Source organism: Typopeltis vanoorti, chromosome 9, assembly GCF_054136105.1.
Source record: "Typopeltis vanoorti isolate ZY-2024b chromosome 9, IOZ_Tvanoo_1.0, whole genome shotgun sequence".
Lineage (NCBI taxonomy): Eukaryota > Metazoa > Arthropoda > Arachnida > Uropygi > Thelyphonidae > Typopeltis > Typopeltis vanoorti.
The window spans coordinates 110,308,254-110,330,707 of record NC_143557.1 but is presented as its reverse complement, the minus strand read 5'-3'; the positions used below and the strand labels follow the sequence as shown (position 1 = coordinate 110,330,707).

Below are 22,454 nucleotides of genomic sequence, written 5' to 3'. Positions count from 1 at the left end.
ATATTGAAAATCCGATTTCTTTTTATCTACTTTCGAAATCTAGTAACTGAAATATTTATAAATAAAAATAAACTTAATTATAAAAAAATGGACTTTAAACTATTCAGTAATTCACAAATAAATTTTTATACATTTACTTAATGAAGTATTTATCAATTATTTATACCTTATAACTGTATAACTGATCTATCATACATTTATAATCTAATAATTCAACAATATCGTTTTCTATGAACATAATTGACAAATTTCTCAAATGAATCTGACTTAACGAATTGTGTAAATATTTTTAACGCGTTTAAGTACAGAAAATGAGCGTTCGCCGCTAGCATTACAAACAGGCAGTGTCCAGGGTCGCATTTATACTTTTGCAGGCTCGAGGTGCAACATCATTATGAGGCCTCAAAAATAAGCACTTTTTTTTAGTTTATTGAAAATAAAAGTCAACATTTCCATAACTAATTTTAATAACACAATACAACATTGGTATACATATATTTGCATTTTAAAAATGTATAAAATAAAATCAGTTCAAATTTAAATTTAAAAAAATCAATAACGAAGTTTTTTTTTTCTGGCTTTGGTTTTAGCAAATATATCTAAAATGATATAATTAATCAAGTCTATTACATCTGAATCAATGCATAATAACGACAGGCCACTTGTTTTATTTTGGTGCAAGTTGCTTCTTAAATAATTTTTCATTCATTTCAATGCTGAAAATGAGCATTCAGCACTTGCATTTGAAATAGGCATCGTCAAAAATATTTTTAAAATTGTTTCTACGTTCAGAAAAGTAGAACTTAACCCATCGTTTATAAATTTGTACATATTTTTAATTGAAGAATTTTCTTCCTTCATCATTATAAAAAATTGCTTAACTTCAGTAAATTTTTCTGGATGAACATCAGTCCCATAAGTTTGTAAAATTTTATTAATAGTAGTCTTGTACTTGTCTTGATCTATATCTTACATCTTAATTCAAAAAAAAAAAAAAAAGGCCAAACATATCTTCTAATCTGCTGAAATAGCTTTTTCTTCTTTCATTAATTTCCAAAATTAGCTTATTACAAATGACATTAAGTGTTCACAGCGAAATTTTCTTTCCCATGTAACAATCTCATTGTTAGATTGTGAAACTTCGTCACTCATTTTTTTTTTTCGTTTTCTAACTATATCCCTTTTCATCTTTCAATTTTGTCTCATCTGATAATAAATTCGCTTCTTCATTTACAGCAGCAAAACTATTTCTTATATCTAAAATAAAACCAACTAAAGATTGTAACAAATTATTAGCTAAAAACAAATCCATATCAGGATCTTGTAGGTTCACTAGTAGCATCTACATATTGTAAACTTTTGTCCCACACAACTGTTAAAATTGCTGTTTCTGGTTTCTCAAAATGTTCAGCCAATGATGAGCTCTCTAATTTAGAAATAGGTTTTTCATGAGGAGAAATGGATAGTACAAGTAATATCTTTAATTTCTTTATATCTACGTTTATATCCAAAATCTTTCTGCAAAAGATTTCAATTGCAGTGTTGATTGTTGATTTTGTTTGACAAGCATCATAGTTGCTACAAAAATTCTGAATACCGAAAAAATATTAAAGTTTTTTTTTTTTTTAAAAAAAGAAATGAATTTAAATGCAATCCAATTAAGCTTGCTAATCAAGGTAAAAACAGGAACTTCATCAACTCTAAAGTTCAGATATTCTCACTAAAAATAAAAATTTTGAATTTGCAGTAATAAAAATTGTAGCAAAAATCATTATATTTATGGAATTACAACATAGATCTAAATATAAAACGTTTCAGTTTGCAGTAACATGCATAGCATGCCTCTCTGATTGACAGAATGGTTAATGTATCTGCTTTCCAACCACACAACTTTAGGTGAAAGGTAAATTTTGTCGCCTAATGCGAGACCACCTTACTTACTGGAAGCATGGGATTCACATAAAAAGCATTATATAACTTATATAATTCCAGATTTGATTCTTTTAAGTTGCAGTGATAAGCATAATTCCAGCTCTAGTTAAAACGTAGACACAATGAATAGTAACGATAACTTGCTATGCTCGCCATTTTATCCTAAAATAACTAGAATCTTGATGCACAAAAAATGAACTGAAAAATCATTTAATTTATAAATAATAAACTTGAAAATCAAATGCTCTGTTTATGTGATATAGAATCTGCTCTTACCCCTAATTAATACAAATAGCAGCAAACAAAAAAAAACTGTTGTCTCAGGAACGTGTTTCAAAATAATCGCAAGTTCAATACTCAGCTATCTGTTCTTTCTTCACAGGATTCTGGGAAATCACAGGGTGAAATATTCTTAAGAATGTTATGGATTAAACTGACCATATATTTAATCTCTGGATTAAACTACTAAGTCAGTGATTGATCAACAAAGGCAAACATTTAGTAAGAGAAAATTTCCACAGGAGATTGGAATTTAGTAATATTGATAAGAACAATAGACCAGGTAGTTCAAAAGCGAAAACCATCTGTGACAAAATGAAACTAGTTTATTTAATTAAAAACACAAAAATACACCAATTTATTAAATATATATTTATAGAGTTCATAATTAAAAGGCCTCCAATAATAATAAATTTCTACTGTTGTGTCTCATCTTGTGTTAGTATTATCAAATTATTCTGAAGCATTATGAATTTTGCTATTTTATTATTATGCCACTAATATTTCTGCAAATGAGGCACTTTTTACAACAAAACTGGCTGAGTTGTTGAATATATCTGTTTGCAAATATACTCAAAATCCCTTTGACCTAATAAAAATGTAAAATGCTTATGAAACTTCATCAGTATTCTATCTGTTAAAATGCAATTACCCCCTCCAATAACGGATTATTGTCTTTATGTGCAATATATTACTTCGAATTTCTTTACTATCTTACGATATTTGACCCTTTTTTGTTCACAATGTATTTATTGTGTCTCTTCCCAAATAAAAACGAATTTCACATGTGCGAAAATAAATAATCAAAACGTTTGTTTGCATTGGAAATATGTCAAATATTTATATTTTTTAAATAACATTTATTGAAATAAATATGACATTTTGCTTTCTTTCCTTGAAAATAAAATTATATGGGTCACACATTTCAATTTTAGGAACGTTTTTTTTTAATGAACAACAAATGATGTTAAACATTACTCAGGGTTTCAGACTGCGAGGCTTTTTAATATCAAAAATTTATATCCAATAGTTATTTTATCAGAGATTCTTCACCTTTGTCTTTTGCTTAAAACTGCAATAGTACAATTACTGTGGAAAAATAACGAATTCAAACAAAAAGAAAGTGCACATGTTATCTAGCAGTATTTTTTTCGCGCGCGTGTGTGTGGGGGGTGATAATTTTGGGATGGGGTTAACCATTAAAGGCGAATTAATTCTGTTATGAAAATTTTGGAAATAAAATTTCATTTTGAGGCATGCACCTACAATGTTTTGAAGGATAAAGTGTAGGGAAAATATCGCTACTTCAAAACTGCCGAATAATACCAAAAATACGTACATAACAGTTGACTTCATAACTACCGTTTATTTCGATTTGTAGGGAGTGATTGAGGGGAAACCAAGAAAGTTGAAATGCAAAAACCTACAGATTACGTTTATAAAAATTATGCGTTACATGATATGATTCAAGATTTACATATGATTCTCTATAAAGCAAAATTTAAAAGTGCGAACCTTCGGGCAATCTGTGAACTAACCTTCGAACTAAGATTATGAATAAAAAAGAAGACTTAATTAGGAACAGATGGAGGCTATATTCATTTTTAGATTTTCATGAATTTATAAAATGATCGTTTGACAAAAATAATTATCTTCAATCAAGTTCTGGGAGAATTTTAAAATGTATTGGTGATTAAAATAATTAGCCAAAACATTGATAGTGACGTTGATCTTCCAAAGTGATACAATATGAAGTGAAGAAAGTATGAAAGGATTTCTTATTTTGTGCTGGCATTAAAAACTATAATTATACGATAAAAACAAGCAGCAAAATGAATATAACTCATAGGTATTTAGTCTGATATAACTTAGATTCCGGTTACCGAGCAAACGGCAAGCAACTGCGTTTCTTGCTGTAGGCAACTGAACATAGCTACTATATACATCAAGTAATCTAGTTAAATGTTCTTTTCAGCGTGAAGGATTATTGCCCCTTCTAATGGACAGAATATTATCCAGGTTTGCTGGACGTGTATATAAGTCCAGTAAAGAAATAGTACGCTTACATATATGAATTTTATGGAATACAGGAGTTCCTGTTAGTTTTATATGTAGCAAAATCTGGCACCCATAGGCGATTGCCTAGGTTTGCCTAATGATAAAACTGGCCCTTGAATCTTATATTGAGCATTATCAGTATTGATGTAGTGATAGATTGTATGCTATCTCTGGTTATTTATAAAATACTACAGTATTAAGTGGAGTAATATTAAACCTGATATTCAAATAGTGGCTATTAATCTTGATTTTATTATGTATGTAGATGACATTGTTCTTACATACACAGAGAACCAAGATTAGTAACCACTATTTAAATATCAAGTTTAATATGCATTACTCTCCTTAACATTGTAGTCTTTTATAAATCAAAGTACAGTATTATACAACCTTTCATTATAGAAAAACAACTTTCACTTGTGAATTTATAGAATAATTACACATTTCTGTTATTTAGGCACAGTTTTTAACAAGATAATTACATATAATATAAAAAGTAAGACTAGTATGATAGGAAGCCAGCAATCATTTCATATAGAAAAAAGAGAAATGAATCAAAACAACAAGCTTCTGGTGTATAAGATGGGGTTCAACATATGAAGAGCTAGATTAGAAATAAAACACTAAAGTGACAGCGACATATGATGGTTCTGAGAAAATTACAAGAGTGAACATATACAAGGGGGAGGCTCCCCTGAACAATAATCTCCCCTTCTGATAATCACCTAGAACAAAAAATGATATAACCACAAGAAAGACCATATCTTACAACCCGTTAACCCACATGTTTCATCAAATTGTAATAATTTGTTCCTTTTCTTTTAGGATAAATAAGAAGAGTTGTTTTAATATAGTTTTTTTTTTCTAGGTGTTTATCAGAACTTCTCAGTGCCCCCTTATAGCATCAATTGCTGAACCATATTAAAATGAAGATATTAACATTTATGATATAAGATGATATAGTTAAAGTAAAGATTAGCAAAGTAATCTTTAATTTAACTATAGGGAAAGACCGAGAAACAGACTTACTGATGTAGTCAGGAGTGCTAAATTTAGATTGAAATTAAAAGCAGACACATAACAGACCAATTTGGAAGCTAGTTAATAGGAAAGTACTTATGAAATATTTGTGAGTAGCATTTCTCAATGATCCAATCCTCAGAAAATATAAAAATTGAAATATGGCTTATTAGCTGTCAAAGAAAATTAACACATAACTATTATTCATTAATATATTATTATGTTACTAAGGATGCATTGCATGCACACTTAGTCTAAGCCATTACACATCAAAGACCAGTAGAAATAAGATATTTTTACTGCTATTATCTGCTGATTTAATTCAGCAGATAACAGCAGTATGATGGGCCCACAAAAAAAACTGCATCTTGAAATCCTTTACAAAAGAAATTTAATTATATAAACTGTTTATTTCAAACTTTCGCTGGCCTGGCTTGTAATGTAAATATGCCCATACAATATTTAGCACTTGAATAATTTTTAACATAAACAAACATGCATAATTGTTACCTTGAGATTTGCTACTGGATATGTTATAATTTCAGTTTCACCAAAATATATAAACTTCTCTTGTCTTAAAAAGAATGAAGTGGCATGAAAAAATTTCATTTCTGAACTCTACAACAGGGTTCTGATGATCAGGCAGAGCATATCATATGAATGACATGCTCTACCTGAATATGTGTATGATAAACACATACTGCTTTCCTAGTAAAACATTAACAACATATTTTTATTATTCTTTAAAAATATTTTTCATATCTACATGTGACTTTTTTAAGGGAAGACATTTTTATTATTGTTTAAAAATATTTTTATATTTTATATCTACATATGGTGCTTTTTTTTAGGGAAAGACACAAACAAAAGCAATAAATTATTTTTTTAAGTCTTCAGCTTCTTGGAACTGTTTATCAACCACTTTTGAGAGTGCAACCAGAAAACAATCCAATGTGACCAGTGAGCACTGTAAAGAGAAACATTTTGTGACTTAAAAATCTAAATCGTCTTTACATTCAAAGTATCAATGTAAGTTGTCATTTATAAAAAAAAAAAAAAAAAAGATTCCCACCAATCCCCCAATTTATACATAATTTACAAATTCTACACAATCTCCCTCTCTAAATGCATTATATATGTTTATGGGATCTAATGTGATCTACTCAGTATGTGAAGTGACAACACTCAGAAGAAAATCTCAAATTCCATAACAGCAGGTGTGCACCTGTACTCGAATCTACTTGTACTGCTCAGAATAAACAGTATATTGGTATTAGAATCTCCTTCTCTTTCTGGGAGGACTTTTAGTAACTCTTGTTATGTAAAAAAATTAATATTTCTGTTACAGTGATAATAATTTATAGTAATTATGCAAACATGTTTAGATCTATAATAAATTTAGTTTAATCCTTTATCCCAGTGTGAGCAAAGTTTGCACCTCTGTTGGCAACTCGTAGCAAAGGTAGACCAAGCTCTCATCACTCCTTGTCTTAGTATTTCCCATCATGCAAAGCACATCTCCTTGTGGACATGTATAATGCTTTGCATTAAGGGAAGGGCCACTACCCAGACTGGTTTCGACCTTAATTGAGGTCATGTCAGTGGGAGGCAGACCCAGAAGTGGTGATACTAAGGCAGAAGCAATGGAGTATTAGTACAGTGGTGATACAAAGCCTTAGTATCACCACGTCTGAGCCTGCCTCCTGCTGACGAGACCTCAATAAAGGTCGAAACCGTCTGGGTAGTGGCCCTTCCCTTAATGCATAGCATTATACATGTCCGCAAGGAGATGTGCTTTGCATAGCAGGTAATACTGAGACAAGGAATGATGAGAGCTTGGTCCACCTTTGCTACGAGTTAACAACAGAGGCACCACCTTGCCTCAGTCCTGAAGATATTTTCAGGTGCAAACTTTGTGTTTGCTCACATTTAGATAAAAGATTAAACTAAATTTATTATAGTCTAACCAAGTGCAAAATAAACTTCAATGTTTAAGATCTCTGTTCTTTGGCAGCTCTTCTTTTCTTGCTCACTGCTAATCTTATTCACAACTTGATGAAATACTTGGTGCCAAATGATGCGATACTAAACAGAAGACAGATATTCATCTGACCACTTATTCCTCTACCACAGTGTTTTTTTGCACTGTGTTTACAGCATCACTTCCGTAAATATTGTTCAAATGGTACCAATACTTCATCAGGATCTGTTAACATAAAAGCCATAAATAATCAAGATCAATATATGGTCCAATTTCAAGCTCATGAAACTAGCTTTTCTTTCTTTCAATTTTTTATTATTTTTATCAACTCTATGAAATGGCCTTTTCGCTTTCCACAATGCCCAAGAATTACTACACAGGTTATTCAAAATAATGGTTAATAATTTGATTCTTAATTCTCAATCTCTAAATTTAATTCTATTAATTTAACATTTAACAGAAAAATTATGATTACTATAACCAATATCTAAATAATAGTTTATTCTCATTAATCCTTGTGGTCAAGAATCAACAATTTTGATTGTTTTACTGTTTATTGCCAGCCTTGGTTGGCCAAGCATATGCACTTAGTGTATGCACTTTTCAGCTAGGAGGCTGAGGTTTGAATCCTACTCTGGGCATGGATGTTTATGTTTGGTCTTTAGGTGGGATAGGAATTTTATCACCTTGTGCAAGACTACAATCCCAACTTACTGGAGGCCTGAAGTGGCCTTGAAAAAGGACTGGTCTACATACATGTATAAAATAATAAAATATACAAAATTATAAAATTAAAAATCCTCATCACATGATACTAATGTAATATTCATTTACAAATCTTTTGTGGATGAGAGCTACATAAAATACATTTTCTATCGTAAGACTGTTATAGGGTCTAATTCTGGTCACCAAACAGAGAAGCTACCCCCACTCTTCAGTTAGTTCCTGAATTAATTCATCTTTTGTATGGGCAAATAGGTTTTTTTTTAACTTCCAGAAAAACGACAGAACTCGCACTACTTCAGACAAAACCAAGTTAGTACTGAGAAACATTGAATAGTAACAGTTGTCATAATCTCATCCCCAAAGCCTACAGAATCACTGGTAGCCATCAGCTCAACTACTGGTGACAACTAAGTGCTTAAAGCTCTCTGCTGATTTCCACAAGTTTGCTTGACTGAGAGAGAGAAAAGTTCCGCCTGTCCACTTACTTCCTTTGAAAATAAGTTACTGAATGATTTCCCGAGTATGGAAAATGCCAGTAACAGTAAGAAAAGCAAAAAAAAAAACATATTTTAAATATTAGTTATGTTTAAAACGTTTTAAATATTTAATAAAAAATTAAATATTAAGAATTTAATATTCATCATCATCATCAAATTCTTCCCATGTACCCACAAGGGTATGATAGTACTACATGAAAAAAATTACATCATTACTAACTTCATATCTACAATTTTCCTCCAAATCAGTCTGTTACTTGTCACAACTCCAACATTATCAGATCTTATATTTCTATCGTCTAAGGCACTTTGTGCCATATCAATCCACCTGTATCTTGGTCTTCCTCTGGGTCGTTTACCTGCCAACCTGGCAGAGAACACTTGTTTAGCTAATCCTTCTTCGCCCATTCTGTTTAAGTGACCATACCACCTGAGATTAGCTCTGCTAACGCATTCCTGGACGCTGACAATGTCAAGTTCTTTCCTAATATCCTCATTTTTAATATGATATTGCCATTGATGCCATCTGTTCACGCCTATAATCTATCTCAGGAATCTCATATCTGCGGTCTCTAGTCTTTGGTCAAGTGTTTTACTTCTGACGCAACTCTCAGATCTATAAGTTAAAACTAGTTTGAACACTGTCTTCTATACAGCTAATTTAGTGTTCTGACAAATTTCTCTCTTATTCCATATGAATTTATCCTCAATTGACTTACTACAATACCAGCTTTGTTGATTCTGTTGTCTATTTCTATATTTAATTTACCATCTTCACTAAAAATCTTGCCTAAGTAGCTGAAATGTTTTACTTGTTCCACAGGTTCTCCATTCACAACACAGTTGACATTTTCAATGATTCTGCCTATTTTCATTGTCTTTGTCTTTTTATTGCTGACCTTCATACCATATCTATTACAACAGTTATTCAATTTAGTCAGAGAATCTTGCAGACTTGTAGCTGATTTATTTAGAAGTATAACATCATCCGCATAAAGCAAAGAGCTGACATTAACATCTCCAATTTTGATAACATGTTTAATACCACTTTCCTTCATAATGTGATCCATATAGATAATGAATAACAGAGGGGATAATGTACATCCTTGTCTCACACCAGATTTAACATTAAACCATCTTCCTGTACTTCCTTTAATTCTAACTGCTGACTTACAACTCAAATAAAGACTAAGTATTGCTCGATATAATGCCCCGTTGACACCATATAACTGTAGCATATTGAATAGCTTCTCTCTTGGCACCTTGTCATATGCTTTTCCAAATCGACAAAACTTAAATACAGATCTTTTTTATATACCCATGCTTTCTCGACTATTTGTCGTAAAGTGAAGATCTGATCCTGACAGCCTCTATTTGGCCTGAATCCAGCTTGTTCTTCACCAAGCTTTTCTTCCACATTCTTCTCAACCGTTTCTAAAGTATACTTGCATAGATCTTGCCAGGAACACCCAGTAGGGAAATATCTCTGTAATTCTCACATTCAGTTTTATTTCCCTTTTTATATATGGGTATTATGAGAGTTCTACTCTAATCATCGGGAATTCATCCCTCTGTCCAGGCTTTCTGAACTATGTAGGGCAGCCATTGCAAGACTCTTATCCCACCACACTTCAGCATTTCTGGTTGAATATCATCTACTCCTGCTGCCTTTCCACATTTCAAGCCTTTGATGGCTTTTTCTACTTCAAGTATGGATATGTATTCCTGACTGCATGCCTGGTCAGTGTTTTTTTACTACTGTGCTGTCATCACTGCTTGTTTCATTTAGCAGTTTTTCAAAGTAATTACTCCATACTTCAAGGATATCTTTTTCTCCAGTTTTCATGTCAGCTTTATCATCTCTAACTCCATTCTTAAGCTTCTTCAACAACCTCCAGAATATTTTGCCACCTTCTTGATATTTATTTTCTATATTCTTGCTAAAGTCCTCCCATGACTTTTGTTTAGCTAGTTTTACACAGTGTTCAGCATTCTTGCATTTGTCTGTGTATTCTTTAAGAGCACAAGTTGAGTTATTTGCCAGGAACTTTTGATATGCTTTCTTCTTTTCCTTCACTGCCTCTTTAACTTCCTTTGTCCACCATGGAGTTCTAATTTTTCTATCCTTGCAGACAACTTCACCACATGCCCTGTAGCTGAATCAATCAGGGCTTTCTTCAAGGCTTGCCACTGAATCTGCAAGGTTTGATTCCTGTTCTCAAACTCTTTCATTTTTTCTTCAATAATCTTTGTGTATTTTAGTCTACAGTTCACATCTGAGAGCTTTAAAACATTCTTACATGTTATTCTTTTCAATATGAAATTCAATTTTATCCAGCTCAAGACTAAATAGTGATCACTTCCAATTTCAAATCCTCTGTACACTGGTGTCCTGCACCAGAGAGAATACATCACTATCAACAATAACATAGTCAATGAGACTTTTCTTATTCCTTGCCTCTTCTCTCCATGTGAATTTGTGCACATTTTTATGTTGGAACATGGTGTTAGTAATAACCAGTACATGTCCTGAGCAGAAATCCAACAGATATTTGCCATTATTATTAGCTTTGCTCTTTTCTCCAAATTTTCCCAAAATATTTTTGTATGTCTCACAATCATTTCCTACTCTGCTATTTAGATCCCCAACAAGGACCAACTTTTCCTTTTTCATTGTGTCAGTTGCTTTTTTCTAAAGCATCAAAAAATTCCTCCACTTCAACCTTAGTAGAACCTTCTGTGGGACCATAGACACAAATAAGTCTCATTGTCCAGTTCCCCATTCTTATATTTGCCCACATTACTCTACTTGAGACTTAATGCCATTCAAGAAGATTAGCCTCGTATTTTGTGTTGAATACTATGGCTACTCCTTCTTTTCCTTGATTGTCATTGCCAGAATATAACATTTTCTATTTATTGCTCAGAAAGATCTCACCAGTTTTTGTCCTTTTTGTTTCAGTCACCCCTATTATGTCGATCTGGTACTTATCTAATTCCTCAGCTAGCTTCATTTCTTTGCCATTCAGGCTTCTTATATTGATAGTAACGATCTTTAACTCTTTAACTTTTAATAAATATTATTAAATATTTATTAAAAATAAATATTTAATAAAGTGTTTAATAAAATACATTTTTATTAAACATATCTTAATAAATGAAAAAAAGAACAGCTTTTATTTTCAATGAGAATAGGGTGAGGAGTTTGAACCTTAACTCTCTGGACTTTTTTTTTTAAGTCATTTTCAGTGCCTATCTCTACTCTTTTCATCCCATGAAAAGCATTGATTACTCTGTTCATTATGTTGAATTTATTCTTGAAAATTATTCATAAGACTACTACACTTTTTTATAAAATCTTTATCAAGTAGCTTTATTTTTATCCTCCTACATGTTTCGCCAATCTGTTTCTATTGGCATCCTCAGGGAATACAAATCAGTAAGCACAAAATGAAGGTTACAGACTAGGTTATAACCGATGGTTCTAAATCATACAAAAATTGGTATTGTGCGTGTCTCGTTAACGTGATTTATTCGTGATGACTCATGACGTAATTGTTATGAAAGTTCATTTCTTTGATATTTAATGATCTGATAAAAGTTTTCCAAATTTCTGGTAAAATTAGACCTTGCTTCTTGTTTAGGTTTTCAGTTTTACGGACGACTGTAGCTGCTTCTTTAAAGGTTCTTGAATGGTAGTTATCTTCTATGTATGGCATAAGGCTCTTATCCCACTCAATGTGATGGTTAGTAGAGGCAAAGTGGCATGAAAGGCCTGAAATGTCTTGTCTTGTCTGTTATTTCTGACATATCCTATGTGTTCTTTCTTTCTCGTTTCGAAGCTTCTAGATGTCTGACTTACGTAACTAATACCACATGAGCAAGGAATATTATATACTCCAGAGTATTTGTAGAATGGGTGAGGATCTTTCGGTGATCTTAAAAATTTCCGAATAGTATTGATTGGTTTGAATGCCACTCTGATCTTGTATGGTTTTAAAAGGTTAGCTAATTTTTTGGAAAGGTTGTTGACAAAAGGAATTGTAATTGTACTGATGTATTGGACGTCATCACATTGTCGATGCGGTATATCAGTAAATAGAATCTTGTTATAGAGTCTTTTAGGGTAACCATTTAAAGAAAGTTCTCTGGATATTGTGGTTAATTCCGTTAGTAGGTCATCCTTGTCTGTCGTATACTGTATAGCTCTTTTCTTGAGACTATGGATAATGCTAAGTTTCTGAGCTATGTGATGAGCTGAGTTGAAATGGAGGTAACGTCCAGTATTTGTAGGTTTTCTGTATACAGATAGGTTGATACTATTATTGGATTGTTTCTTTATTAAAATGTCAAGGAATGGCAGTTTTTTATCTTTTTCCATTTCTAATGTGAATTTGATGGTATTGTGGAAACTATTGATTTTGTTGAGGTAATTCATTAGTTCTTCTTTTGTATGATCCCAAATGATAAAGATGTCATCTACATATCTGTACCAAATTTTCGGTTTTGGAAAGATCTGGGTTAAGATTTTTTTCTCTAGATCTTCCATGAATAAGTCAGCACAAGGAGGTGAGAGGGGGCTACCATTAGCTAATCCAGTGAGTTGTTTGTAGATCGTTTCTTGCCAAATGAAATAGAAGTTAAACAGTGATTGAACAAAGTAGTGATGTTTCTTGGGAACAATTTGTCTAAGATGTTGATGACTTCAACCACTGGAATGTTAGTAAACAGAGATGTGATGTCCAGGCTTGCTAGTATATCCTCTTCAAAAATAGGGATGTTTTTTATTTTATCTATAAAATGTTTCGAGTTTTTAATATAAGTATCCGAGACGTGAATGTGTTGTTGTAAAATCTTCGCAAGATACTTGGATAGTTGGTAAGTGGGAGAATAGATTCCATCAACTATTGGACGTAATGGTATTTACTGATATACCACATCGACAACGTGATGACGTCCAATACATCAGTACAATTACAATTCCTTTTGTCAACAACCTTTCCAAAAAATTAGCTAACCTTTTAAAACCATACAAGATCAGAGTGGCATTCAAACCAATCAATACTATTCGGAAATTTTTAAGATCACCGAAAGATCCTCTCCCATTCTACAAATACTCTGGAGTATATAATATTCCTTGCTCATGTGGTATTAGTTACGTAGGTCAGACATCTAGAAGCATCGAAACGAGAAAGAAAGAACACATAGGATATGTCAGAAATAACAGACAAGACAAGACATTTCAGGCCTTTCATGCCACTTTGCCTCTACTAACCATCACATTGAGTGGGATAAGAGCCTTATGCCATACATAGAAGATAACTACCATTCAAGAACCTTTAAAGAAGCAGCTACAGTCGTCCGTAAAACTGAAAATCTAAACAAGAATCAAGGTCTAATTTTACCAGAAATTTGGAAAACTTTTATCAGATCATTAAATATCAAAGAAATGAACTTTCATAACAATTACGTCATGAGTCATCACGAATAAATCACGTTAATGAGACACGCACATTGTCACGCACAATACCAATTTTTGTATGATTTAGAACCATCGGTTATAACCTAGTCTGTAACCTTCATTTTGTGCTTACTGATTTGTATTCCCTGAGGATGCCAATAGAAACAGATTGGCGAAACATGTAGGAGGATAAAAATAAAGCTACTTGATAAAGATTTTATAAAAAAGTGCAATAGTCTCATTGATTACTGTATTATCGGTAATCAATGCTTATTACCCTATTATCAGAATGAATTTACCTTCTGCCATGCGCAGGTGTCAAGAGTTCTTTCATCTGTGGTCAGATTGCATGCAGGTATGCTATTTCCACCCTTTTTTTTAGTGAATGCAGGTATGCTATTTCCACCCTTTTTTTTAGTGAATGACAGCCAGCTAAACCTAACACTGTTTCAATGTTTTCATAGGCATAAGGAGGATATAGGTAGTCTTAGGTAAAACCACTGCCATCTCACGGTCTTAAGTCAAAATAGGTGTGTGTGGGCGCGCGTGAGCGTGTGTTACTGTCTGAAATAGTGAGTTCTGTGATAAGTTTGAATTGTGGGATTAATAATTCTGCGTTTTTAGGAGAGGTCTTATTTGCCTGTGCAAAAGACTGACTAATTCAGGAACTATAAAAAAAGGTATAAGAAAAAGTTCTAGGTGATAACTAGAAATGAACATATAATGGTTTTTCTTCTGGCAGTCTAACACATTTGTCTATGAAAACAAATGCCATTTTTCCAGGATACGGAGGTACCTTGTCATATCAATGATACATTATATTGGAGAATATAAATACAGTAAAACCTCCTTATACGGATGCCTTCAATTATGAACAAATCATTTTACAAACTTTTTTTCCATTAAAATAATTGTACCAAATGGCAAACGTTGTTCGTTTTACAAATGCAGTGGCGCTCACGTGAGCCGGCATTATCTCCGCAGTTGTTGATCAGTTCGCATCACTGCGTTTGGTTCTATTCAAGTGCTGTTGTGAATTCACTCTTTAATGTTTCATAATTTTGATAAATTTATTCTCTAATTCAAAGTTGTTTTTTTTTTCAGTCGTGTTGTGGTATTTATTTAATAATTAGTTAATATGGCTCCTAAAAAGTGCAGTGATGAAAATAATCAGAAAAAGAGAGCACCCAGACCAACTACTCAACTCAAGAAAGAACTTATAGCTAAATGGGGAAATGGAACTCTTATTTCTGAACTTTCTAAAGATTATAACATGGCAAAATCAACAATTTGTACTATTATTAAAAACAGAGACACGATTAAAAAGGCTGTCATGAAAGGAGTGAAAACTTTGTATCCTAAAAGATCTCAGGCGGTTGAGGAAATGGCAAAATCAATTTGATAGTGTGGATTAACAATAAACAAATGGCAGGTGACAGTATTTCGGAAGCAATAATTTGCAAAAAAGCTAAGCAACTACATAGTGACCTGAAGCATTCAATTCCTAGTATGGGGTGGTATGAGCATTTTAAAAAGAGAACTGGGATCCATAGTGCAGTAAGACATGGAGAAGCTGCCAGTGCTAACAAAGAGGCTGCTAATCAATTTGTGGATGAATTTAAAACTTATGTATGGATGAAGGGATTTATTCCTCAGCAAGTGTTTAATTGTGATGAGACATGACTTAAATGGTTAGTAGGGCAATCACAAACATCCATGCTCCTAGCGGGATTCAAACTCAGAGTGGAAAAGCTTACCACTCAGCCAAGCAGGCCGGCAGTGGCAAAAGTAGTGAAATTATCTCTATTAAAAAAAGAGAATGGGGTGCTTAAGGGTCAAAGCTGTATAACTGAGAGGAGACTTCCACATAGCCTTTAAAGGAATGTGGGGAACCAACCAGGGCTTCTGACCTAATGCTAAATCCTCACCTTCTCGTGGTGCACCCTGTTGGGTATCTACTTGGATATGGGCTGGCAATTTGGGATTTAGCTGACCAAATTGTATTCTTACTGGTTAAACCAAAAATGATGGTACAACATGACAAAATTTCATGCGGGCTGGGGCGTCGCCCGATTAAATAAGGCCCCTGTTGTTTTCACCAGGGTGAACAGCAAAAAGTCAGCTACTGGAACAAATCTCAAAACAAACCCCAACTCAACATCACCAGAGTTAAAGATCGGTACTATCAACATAAAAAGCCTGAATGGCAAAGAAATGGAGCTAGCTGAAGAATTAGATAAGTACCAGATCGACTTAATAGGGGTGACTGAAAAAAAAAAAAAAAAAGACAAAAACTGGTGAGATCTTTCTGAGCAATAAATACAAAATGTTATATTCAGGCAATGACAATCAAGGAAAAGAAGGAGTAGCCATAGTATTCAACACAAAATACGAGGCTAATCTTCTTGAATGGCAGTCAGTCTCAAGTAGAGTAATGTGGGCAAATATGAGAATGGGGAACTGGACAATGAGACTTATTTGTGCCTATGGTCCCACAGAACGTTCTACTAAGGTAAGAATAGAAGGTTCTGCTATTAAGGGATCTAAATAGCAGAGTAGGAAATGATTGTGAGACATACAAAAATATTTTGGGAAAATTTGGAGAAAAGAGCAAAGCTAATAATAATGGCAAATATCTGTTGGATTTCTGCTCAGGACATGGACTGGTTATTACTAATACCATGCTTCAACATAAAAATGTGCAAAAATTCACATGGAGAGAAGAGGCAAGGAATAAGAAAAGTCTCATCGACTATGTTATTGTTGATAGTGATGTGTTTCTCTCTGGTGCAGGACACCAGTGTACAGAGGATTTGAAATTGGAAGTGATCACTATTTAGTCTTGGGCAGGATAAAATTGAATTGATTGATTCTGCCAGAGAGGCATATGGTGAGGTTGTGTGCAAGGATAAAAAAAATCAGAACTCCCTGGTGGACACAGGAAGTTGAAGAGGCAGTGAAGGAAAAGAAGAAAGCATATCAAAAGTTCCTGGCAAATAACTCAACTTGTGCTCTTAGAGAATACAGAGACAAATGCAAGAATGATAAACACTGTGTAAAACTAGCTAAACAAAAGTCATGGGAGGACTTTAGCAAGAATATAGAAAATAAATATCAAGAAGGTGGCAAAATATTCTGGAGGTTGTTGAAGAAGCTTAGGAATGGGGGAAAGAGTGCTGTAAAAGGAGTTAGAGATGATAAAGGTGACATGAAAGTGGAAGAAAAAGATATCCTTGAAGTATGGAGTAATTACTTTGAAAATTTGCTAAATGAAACAAGCAGTGATGACAGCACAGTGATAAAAAAACACTGACCAGGCATGCAGTGAGGAATACATATCCATACTTGAAGTAGAAAAAGACATCAAAGGCTTGAAATGTGGTAAGGCAGAAGGAGTAGATGATATTCGACCAGAAATGCTGAAGTATGGTGGTATAAAAGTCTTACAGTGGCTGCACTGCATAGTTCAGAAAGCCTGGACAGAGGGACAAATTCCCAATGATTGGAGTAGAACTCTCATAGTACCCATATATAAAAAGGGAAATAAAACTGCATGTGAGAATTACAGAGGTATTTCCCTACTAAGTGTTCCTGGTAAGATCTATGCAAGTATACTTGAGAAACGATTGAGAAGAATTGTGGAAGAAAAGCTGGGTGAAGGACAAGTTGGATTCAGGCCAAATAGAGGCTATCAGGATCAGATATGCACTTTACGGCAAATAGTCGAGAAAGCATGGGAATATAACAAAGATCTGTATTTAAGTTTTGTCGATTTGGAAAAGGCATATGACAAGGTGCCAAGAGAGAAGCTATTCAATATGCTACAGTTATATGGTGTCAACGGGGCATTATATCGAGCAATACTTAGTCTTTATTTGAGTTGTAAGTCAGCAGTTAGAATTAAAGGAAGTACAGGAAGATGGTTTAATGTTAAATCTGGTGTGAGACAAGGATGTACATTATCCCCTCTGTTATTCATTATCTATATGGATCACATTATGAAAGAAAGTGGTATTACAAATGATATCAAAATTGGCGGTGTTAATGTCAGCTCTTTGCTTTATGCGGACGATGTTATACTTCTAAACAAATCCACTACAAGTTTGCAAGATTCCCTGAATAACTAAATTGAATAACTGTTGTAATAGATATGGTATGAAGGTCAGCAATAAAAAGACAAAGACAATGAAAATAGGCAGAATCATTGAAAATGTCAACTGTGTTGTGAATGGAGAACCTGTGGAACAAGTAAAACATTTCAGCTACTTAGGCACGATTTTTAGTGAAGATGGTAAATTCAATATAGAAATAGACAACAGAATCAGCAAACCTGGTGTGGTGGGCAGTCAATTGAATAAATTGATATGGAATAAGAGAGAAATTAGTCGGAACACTAAATTAGCTGTGTACAAGACAGTGTTCAAACCAATTTTAACTTATGGATCTGAGAGCTGGGTCAGAAGTAAAACACTTGACTAAAGACTAGAGGCTGCAGATATGAGAGTCCTGAGAAAGATTAGAGGTGTGAACAGATGGCATCAATGGCAATATCATATTAAAAACAAGGATATTAGGAAAGAACTTGACATTGTCAGCATCCAGGAATGCATTAGCAGAGCTAATCTCAGGTGGTATGGTCACTTAAACAGAATGGGTGAAGAAAGATTAGCAAAACAAGTGTTCTCTGCCAGGTTGGCAGCAAAACGACCCAGAGGAAGACCAAGATATAGGTGGATTGATACCGTACAAAGTGCCTTAGATGATAGAAATATAAGATCTGATAATGTTGGAGGTCTTGACAAGTAACAGATTGATTTGGAGGAAAATTGTAGATAGGAAGTTAGTAATGATGCAATTTTTTTTCATGTAGTACTATCATATCCTGTACACCCCTTGTGGGTACATGGCAGGAATTTGATGATGATGATGAAAAAAGAGAATTCATGAATAGGTAAATATGATACTCTATTGGGGACAGCATGGCTTGGGAAGGTATTGGTTATGCTTTAGTAATCTATTAACATTTAAAAGAAATATCACTCTTTGCATTTATATCTGTAAACAATGTTTAATTTTTAATTCAAAATTTGTTTCTGTTTTAATATGCTTCAGAGGTTATAGAAAGATGAGCATAGTGAGTTTACAATTTTTAATGCTTAAATTATCTGAAATTTAAACATCTCTTTCACTCTCAAACACAAATACCTAACATACCTGAATGAACAGAGCATATGCCAAAAAAGGCAGCTTTCTAAGTGTTCTTCCGCTCAAACCTTCACTTTTCCTGTTAAAAAAGAATGCATTAATATGATTTTAAGAATATTTATTGTTAATAAAGCAGTTTTCATGAACAAATATACAGAACAAGAAATTCAGAAATACAACTAAAATTTACCTGCCAATAATATGGCTGGAGAACATTTTAGACTTACCAACTACAATTTGATTGCATTAAAAATCAGGTGCTGCAAAATCTACTTTAGACTTCACTATACAAACATTATTGAAGGGAAAAAAATGAAACAGTTTGAAAACAAGAACCAACCTTGGAGTCTCAGTGGGAAACTCTGAAGAAGACATTAATTCAGCTAGGGAAGTATGAAATGAAGTTGTCTGCAATAATAGAAAAATAAAAACCCTCATGCTACATAAAAAGTTAAAAAAAGCAGTCCTGGAAAAGAAGAATGCATACCATACCAGAGGTTCCTAGCAAATAAGTTGGCAGATCCCTAAAAGAATATAAAGAAAAATGTAAGAGAGCTAAGCTATGTGTAAAAGTAGCTAAACAAAAAAAAAGTCATGAGAAGACTCTGATAAGAAAATAAAAAACAAATATCAGGAAGGTGGCAGAATGTGCCAGAGACTATTGAAAAAGCATAAAAATGGAAGAAAGAGCACTGTAAAAGAAATCAACGATGATGAAGGTGACATGAAAACTGAAGATAAGGATATCCCAGATGTCTGGAGTAATTACTTTGAAAGATTGTTAAATGAAACAAGCAGTGACAGAAATGTAGAAAATTCGAGAGAATGCAAACAGCAGTACATATCAATACCTGAGGTAGAAAAAGCTGTCAAAAACTGGAAATGTGGAAAGGCAGTTTGGAGTAGATGATATTTGACCAGATATGCTCAAATATGGAGGTATAAAAGTTATGCAGTGGCTGCACCGCATAATTCAGAGGTTTGAAATCTGGATAATTGGAGCACCGCTTTCATAGTTCCTATCTATATAAAAAAAAAAAAAAAAAGGGGGGGGGGGGGTTAAAACTAAATGTGAGAATTATAAGTGAATTTCTCCACTAAGTGTTCAATGTAAGATTTATACAAGCATGCTTGAAAAAAGGTTGAGGAAAATAGTGAAAGAGAAACTTAGAGAAGAACAGACTGGGTTTACGCCAAACAGAGTTGGTCAAGATCAGACTTTCACCTTACGACAAATGAGAAATCATGTGATTATGACAAGGATTCTGCACTGACAAGTGTCTCAGAGAAAAGCTTTTCAAATCATTACAATTATATGGAGTAAATGAAACATTATACAGAGCAATACATAGTCTATATTTAAGTTATAAGTCAGCAGTTAGAATTAAAGGAAATACAGAAACATAGTTTGATGTAAAATCAGGATAAGACAAGGATGCACATTATGAAAGAAAGTGGCATCAAGCCTTATATTAGAATTGGAGATGTCAAACTTAGCTGTATTCTTTATGCAGTTGAAGTTGTACCACTCTTAAATGCATCTAGTGCAAGTCTCTGGGATTCTCTAACTAAATTGAATGACAGCTGTAACAAATTTGACATGAAAATCAGCCATAAGAGGAAAACTATGAAAATAGGCAGGAACATAGAAAACTTCAGCTGTATTCTGAATGGAGAGTCTATAGAACAAGTAAAATATTTCAGCTATTTAGGCACAATTTTTAGTGAAGATGGTGAGTTAAATCTGGACATAGACAACAGAATAAACAAAGCTGGTATAGCGAGTAGCCAGCTGAATAAATTTATATGGAATAAGAGAGAAATTAGCCAAAACATAAAACTAGCAGTATATAAGACAGTGTTCAAGCCAGTTTTAGAAATAAAGCACTTGATGAAGATCAAGTGCTTCATCAAGTAGGCTTCATCATCAATGGTAGAATCATATTAAAAATGAGATATTAGAAAGGAACTTGACATTGTTAGCATTCAAGAATGTGTAAACAGAGCCAATTTAAGGTAGTAAGGCCACTTAAATAGAATCGGCAAGGAAAGAGACCCATAAGAAAACCAAGGTCTAGGTGGATCGATTCAGCCTAATTTGGAAGAAAATTGTTATAGAAGATTAATAATAATGTAGAACTTAATTATATATTGCTATCACAGTAGCCTGAGCATCCCTTGAGGGTACATATCAGGAAATTGGTGATGATAATAATCTGCTTGCTAGTGGGCATGAACCATTTTAGTTTTAGCTCTATGAGCTTAATTAAAGTAAATATATCTACAATGAGCCTATTAAAAAAAACAGAATATGAATTTAAATACCCAATTAATCATGATTAATCGAGACAATAATGATGAAAAACAATTTTTACATTGTCAAAAAATCGGCGGGGGGGGGGGACCTGTCCCAGAAAATTACCTAAATTGTTACTTTATGTTGCTATTATGATAATATGCAGATGATGCACTAATAAGGAAGAGAAAAAAATTTGATAATTACTGTCCTTTTTCAAGAGAACTGTAAATTACACTTTACAAATTGAAAAATTTATTTTGAAAACCATGTTCAAAAAATAAAATAATTACTGATATTAGGGTTTAAACATGAGTAATTATTTTGTTTTTTTTAACAGTTATAGTATTTCATCTCTCTTATAGTGACTATAATCATATTTGATCTCAAATATAGGGCCATAGTTGTATCATCTGAGATACAACATAATTGTAATAACAATAAATGGAAGATATTACAATTTAGGCTTAAAGTCCTAAGAGTGGCACACCTTCTGTGGCTATAGGCATGGAGCCATGGCATTGGGCAGAAGGTCTGAAAATGACCGTTTCTCAAATCTCGGGAAGTTTCACATAACTATATTTAAGATTTCATTGGATTTTTATACCCGTTGATTATTTCAAAAAAAAAGTCTGTCATCTTGGTATTTTATATGAAGAATAGCAGTTTTGTTCCATTTGATTCTATGTGAAGTGTCCAAAGGCATGGTCAGCCCTGACTGACATAAGTTTGGCAGAACTTTAAGGTTAATTAAGAATATTGAAGAGGATGGAAAGAGGACTTCTCAAAACAGTAATAGAAGGTAAAGATCTGGAGGCTTCAACTTCAGAAAGTTGAAGCCTCTGGAAGGGCATATAACAGGACCACCTGGCGAGGACTGGTGTGGCACATCACTAAGGAACTATATGAGAGTGACCATAGGGCATCTGATGATGTCTAATGAATAGATGGAGGAATGGATCAAGACAAAAGTCAGGTCTTCCAGTATGTCCACTACAG

The 22,454-nt window shown here is 33.3% G+C and overlaps 1 protein-coding gene across 1 annotated transcript in view; it reads right to left on the bottom strand.

The window, feature by feature from the left end:
* Positions 1 to 6,001: 6,001 nt before the first annotated feature.
* pch2 (pachytene checkpoint 2 protein) overlaps positions 6,002 to 22,454 on the bottom strand; it is a 272,348-nt gene continuing 255,895 nt past the window's right edge. Inside the window, exons 11-12 of the mRNA XM_090398476.1 lie at positions 19,169 to 19,238; positions 6,002 to 6,256 (exon numbers count right to left, since the gene is read on the bottom strand). Coding sequence (XP_090254602.1) covers positions 6,167 to 6,256; positions 19,169 to 19,238 — 160 coding nt within the window. The 3' untranslated portion in view covers positions 6,002 to 6,166. The remainder of the gene's footprint in view (positions 6,257 to 19,168; positions 19,239 to 22,454) is intronic.